Source organism: Etheostoma spectabile, chromosome 13 (assembly GCF_008692095.1).
Source record: "Etheostoma spectabile isolate EspeVRDwgs_2016 chromosome 13, UIUC_Espe_1.0, whole genome shotgun sequence".
NCBI lineage: Eukaryota > Metazoa > Chordata > Actinopteri > Perciformes > Percidae > Etheostoma > Etheostoma spectabile.
In genome coordinates this window covers 21,976,201-21,982,158 of record NC_045745.1, presented here as the reverse complement: position 1 = coordinate 21,982,158, position 5,958 = coordinate 21,976,201, and the positions used below count along the sequence as shown (strand labels likewise).

At 40.4% G+C, this 5,958-nt stretch overlaps 1 protein-coding gene across 2 annotated transcripts in view; it reads right to left on the bottom strand.

Annotated features, from left to right (window-relative positions):
• Window positions 1–5,958, bottom strand: part of uspl1 (ubiquitin specific peptidase like 1) — a 17,161-nt gene that overhangs the window by 5,021 nt on the left and 6,182 nt on the right. For both annotated transcript variants that reach the window (XM_032533239.1, XM_032533238.1), the window contains 2 exons: window positions 2,792–2,921; window positions 1,251–1,376 (listed from right to left, as the gene is read on the bottom strand). In XM_032533239.1, the coding sequence (XP_032389130.1) occupies window positions 1,251–1,376; window positions 2,792–2,921 (256 nt within the window). The remainder of the gene's footprint in view (window positions 1–1,250; window positions 1,377–2,791; window positions 2,922–5,958) is intronic.

The window sequence follows — 5,958 nt, the reverse complement described above, 5'->3', positions numbered from 1 at the left end:
ACACACCATACCTACTGTGAAGCATGGTGGTGGCAACATTATGTTGTGGGGGTATTTCTCTTCAGCAGTGACAGGACAATTGGTCTGTATTGAAGGGAAATATTCCCCAATCTAGATACGCAAGGCTAATAGAGACATATCCAAACAGACTGATGGCGGTAATTAAAGCAAAAGGAGGCTCTACCAAATATTAAAATTATGAGACTGATGACTTTTCCAACTCTGTTATTCTAGTTGTATTTTCTTATTATACTATTGCCTTTTTATGTTACTTGAATGTGTAAATAAAGCTGGAACATTTATTTTAGTTGGTTTTGATTTCAGGCTGTAAGACAAAAAAAGTGACTATTTTACAGGGGTATGATGATTTTCTATAGGCACTGTATAAATAGTCTCCCGCTCTACCAACTGAGCTACCCAGGAGTCAGAAAATTTCAAGTTTTGAATAATATTTAATAGGTAAAAGTAATTCACACTAGCAATACGTTACACCCACTTTAAGACAGTGACAGTGAGTGCTTTTGCTTAACACCTGTAGGTGAACAGTCAAAAATAATTAGTTAATTTTTTGTGTAGCTGAGGGGGCACATAGCTTTACTTCAGACTAGACTATGAGAAAGCAACTTAGCCTATATAGAAATCATTCAATAGCTAATATTGTTTGTTAAAGCTATAGTACATAGTTTCTGCCGCCCCCATGAGGAATTCTAAGTAATGACAACAACAATGTTGGCGCGTCTACATGATACAAGCCTTCCATGATCGTGCAAGCGCCCCCACCCCTCCTCCACGCAGTTGCTGGTATGCAACGAAACACAGAGGATTAAAAAACATGGACTCTTCAGAAGAAGTAACTGTATTCATACGAGCTTCTGCGTTGGAAAGTTTCCGGACAACACAATCTTCTGAAACTAGCCATACTGAGAAATACAGAGAGAGTTGTGTGGAGCTGGTAATCTTAATTAGCTTTGTAGCAACTCAATTGGCAATGGCTTAAAGGCAACTGAGGTTCATTAATATAAAAAAAGTTATGCACTAAAGCTTTAAAAAAGGACATCCTTTGTTAGTATTAATTCATTTACTCTGTGCTACAACAACTACAGTATAACCATTCCCTAACAGTGGATGTAATTACTTTGAAAATACTGGTCTGATTTGAAGCAAGTTTAAACAAGGTCACACACTCACTCTTCAAAAAGGCTGGTCATCATAAAGCTTCTGCTAATATTAAAACTAGAAGTGATTATTACCTCTCCAGCATCATAGTCCTCTTCTGATTCTTCTGCCCGCACACGTTGCACGGGGCCAAGTGGATTGCATTCAGAGGGCACCAATCAGGCGAAACATTTGTGAATGTGGGGAGAGTATTCATAACCCTGAAAAGAACAGTGTTACATACATTTAGGATTTATACAGATCCACAAGAGGAGCATGTTTTAGAAAATAATTATATTTTCCCAACAATGTGGTGTTAACATGTCAACAATGAGTATTAGTTGTAGTTTCTGGGTTACCAACATATAATGATGCCCAGTTAATCCGTTTGCGCCGGATGCTTCGCGACGACACATCTACCCCCGGTTACTGGCGTTGCGCAACTCTGAACCTCCCGCCGCTGCTGCGTGGCGCAGCATTTTGTATTCGTCGTCTTTCCATGACGCGTGCACAGAAACGCATTGTCATTGGTTCAAAATACACATGAGAGCGGGTCTTGTTGGCCATGTGACCACCAAAATGTACCAGTTTGCTGAAAATCACGTCAATCAACCAGACTACATGTGCGTTTGTTTATGAATGTTTGAGAGACGAGCGAGAAAACGGCTACGGGCAATCAGAGAGGATTTAAACGCGAGGGCAGTGATGTTGAGGTGGATGATAGTGAGAGTTTGGGAGGGAGGAGGTCTTCATCATAATCTACCACTTCCTCTGCGGACCCGTTTTCTCGCTTGTCTCTCAAACATTCATACAACGCACATGTTTGTCTGGTTGATTGACGTGATTTTCGCAAACTACGGTACATTTGGTGGTCACATGGCTTTAATAGCCAACAAGACCCGCCTCATGTGTATTTGAACCAATGACAGTGCATTCTCTGCTGCACGCGTCATGGAAAGACCGACGAATACAAAATGCTGCGCCACGCAGCAGCCGGCGGGAGGTTCAGAGTTGCGCAACGCAGTAACCGGGGGTAGATGTGTCGTCGCGAAGCATCCGGCGCAAACGGGTTAAACTTGTATCATCTATTGATTTGGTTATGGTACCATCTGGGAAGCAAAGTTTGTTGAACTAATTATTGACAGAATAAAATGACAGAGTTGCAGCCCTACACTTCTACCAAAATATTTGAGCTCTTACCCCCACAACTGAGGGGGTAAATTAACACAGCCATTTTAGGATCACAATTAACATTAGGTAGCATACTTTCATATATTACTTAAACATGACCATGCAATGTTTTGTACAGATTTGAAATGGCTTTACTGGACACGTTTCCAAATCAAACCTGTCGCTAATCACCAAAACTTAATGAACTGAGTTTAAGGCATGTTTTGTGGAGACTATTCACAATTACTTGTGGATTAATGAGTCAAAGTGCAAAGAGATTGAAGAAGGAATGTTTACCAACTTGTCTTCAGTGATTCATGAAGTGGGCCCTAATCCAATTGCTAAGGTGAGCGGGTATGTATTAGTTCCCAGCATGGATACTTTCTCTGAGCATTCAATATTGAAAGCAAGTTTCAAAACGACACTCTAGTTAATTAAGTATAATATGTAGTGTTTTATCACCCACCTTTCTTTCGTGATAGTTTTGCATTCACTGCACTTGAACTCCCAGTAAAAGGTCGACTGGAAGAGAGGCTCCACCCAAGAGTCCATATGTAGCAGAAGCGGCAAGGCAAATACCGGAGTTTCCCTCTGACCTGAAAGTACAAACACGCAGCAGTTAGAGCATCGTCACAAGTGCGAGTGCTGACAGGAGCTGCGGTTACACTCTCCACTTCCAGGTAGTTTTAAAGAATGCAATCTGTGGGTGAGATATGGGCCAAATTTTGGAGATCACAGACAGCAGGCCTGAAAATGTATAGTGTTTCTCTTTTGCTTGTATTCAAGCTATCTGCATTGTGTTCTCCCTCACTATCCTTGCCCATCCCTTTGTATTTTCAGTATCCAAAGAGTGACAGCCACCAAGCAAGTTTTCCCACTTTCCTATAAAGCCAGGGAAATCCAAGGTTTGCATGTCCAAACCTGTCACTTTGTTATCAGGTGATAATGGCCGTTTTGAAATTTCAAGATTAACCACTACCTTGGATTCTAAAAGCACAATAAACCAAGGTGGAAAAAACAAAAACAATATAATAATTAAGCACTTTGAAACTAACATGGGCCACTCTTATTGTGTAAAAGCTGTGAAAGACTACTTCTTAAATACTTATTTTTGTTGATGTAATTTATTTGGCTAAAAAGTGGGATTAGGCAACATTAAATCTGATATTCATAAACAGAAGGGTTCAGGGACCCTGGGAGCACTTTGTTGTTGAGTTTGAAAAATGTTTGCTCAGAAATCTCTTCATGTTCACAGCACTGTAGCTTAGTACAATTTGCAGATTGTTCCTTCCTGAATTAACAGTCCTGGTGGCTCCAGAAATACAGTTCAAAGAAATATTGGATTTCTTTATATTTATTAACTTCTACAAATTTCTCTACAGCTGCGTGGGAGAGTTTGTTCTCACAGCTCAAAATGAAAAGTATAAATTCATTAAATTGAATCCAAAAATTAGCCTCAGCAGACCAATGCCTAATTTTTTTTATTAGGCTAGGGGTGGGCAATATGGCAAAACGAACGCATCACAATTTTTTCAGGCAGGACCACGATCGACAATCTTATATCTATCACTCTCTTAAAGCTATAGTGCATAGTTTCTGTTGCCACCATGAGAAATTCTAAGCAATGACAATACTGTCATTGACTCAGCATGAGGCAAGCCTTACGTGATTGTGCACCACTCCTCCACACAGTTGCTACGTAGCCAAGGGGGACACGGAGGATTAAAAAAAAAATATATATAAATAAAAAACATGATAGACTCCTTAGAAGAGGTATTATCTTCACTCGAGCTTCTGTGCATGAAAGTCACTGGACAACAGCAACAGTAAAACTGAGGAATATAGAGAGCTTTGTGGAGCTGTGGAACTTGTTAGTCCTAACTTTGAACCTGCAAGTTGTGTTTTAGGCTCTTCTTTTTTCTGCTTGTTGAGCTACGTGACACATGAAACTATATTGATGAGGAGCGGCGAGTTACACCAACTGTCCGAGAGTATACCAGGCAGACACACAGCTGACATCCTGCAGGTGGAGGCGCTGGAAACTGACGGTCCCGCAGTCAGTTTCAGGAAAGTGGCTGCATGTGCATCTGCACAACAAGGCACAGAACATCAAAATCGGTACAAGCCTACAGCTGTCCACGGACATGGAGTGCGGAAAGTGTGTCAGAGCCTCCTGAGGTAAACGCTGTCGATCAGTAAACAGAAGTGACGTGGTGGCTGGCGTCTGGTGTGTGTGTCGGCGTTTGTCGGTCCGCCCCAGCGAAGCCCGACACGCAGACAGCAGAGGAACACATGACAATAGCTGCACTTTGACCAAAATAAAGACTGAAAAACAGAAGTATTTTGGCACAAACATTTACCCGCCATGTAGCGGATAGCCCTCTGAGATTTACTTGCCAGATTCACGGTTAATTTCAGACCTTGAACGGAACGCCAAATTCCTTTCTAAAATGTTTACATTTTCATGTTTCTCTAATACTTGTCACTTTTCCAAATATTTATCATTACTTTTTGAACCCCACATGATAAGATACACTGTACAGCACTCATTTATTGTTACTCTTGTTATTTTCTTCTTCCAAAGCAAAGCCAGGAGTTGAGTTCTTACTACAACTTCACTAAGACTTTTAGTGAGAAAATTGATAAGAGCACAAAAGGCAAAATTGGCTCCTAAGTTACCATCTGACCGGCTAATGATGAAACAACAAAAAGATATTTATGATTTTGGTGGGCACCAGTGCAGTGCTCACTCAGCGCACCATGGTTACATTATATAACTTCCAGCACACTTCACAGAACAATGAGGGCAAAACAGAATCACGGATCTGTTTTAACTGAATATTCTCTGGTCTAGCTCAGCTAAAAACACTGAATCGCTCAGTGTGTTTTCTTTCAAGCCGGATTGTATGTGCTCGCTCATGCAAATCTTCTTTTTTTTAAACGAGTTGGGAAGCCGACATCAACGCCTAAATTTTAATGTTTCGAAATAAGAGAAAACTGTTCTCCTCTCATCCTAAAATTGTCATAAATTGATACTAGAGTAGCCTAGTTCCTTGTTTAATGCTGTCCCTGCAATGAATGAAATGCAGAGGAGAAAAATTTAACCGAGAACGCCTGTCTCCAGAAAATCATCTGTTGAGTAATTGATGGTTATTTGTGTCTTAGAACATAATCACTGTAATACAATCAGGAAAAAAAATACTCTCAGCTCATTTTACTCGCTCTCTTTGCTTGTCGTATTGTTCAATGACGAATTTATGCACAATCTCAGGGTTGCGCCGTGGTTTTGTTTCATTCTCTGCCGTATATCATACTACAGCCCTAGCGCTTCAGGAACAGATTTTGGTTTGGTTTGAATTTTTAAAAGAGACAAGTTAAACAAAGGTCAGAAAACCCTGGGCTGGCCTTGGCCATTATCGCATGAAAGACGTATAAGTTGAAAGAAAAGAAGGTTAAGAAAAAAACGACGGAGTAGCACTCAATAAGTGAAGTTTGCCTTTCTCGTCGCATCCAATAGAAACACATTTTAAATAGTGCATACGACGAATGGCACATATCCATTTTTTTAAAATATGTTAGGTCCATGTGTGTTTATGTTATGTTGTGAATGTGAAAATGAACTGCTACCTCCTC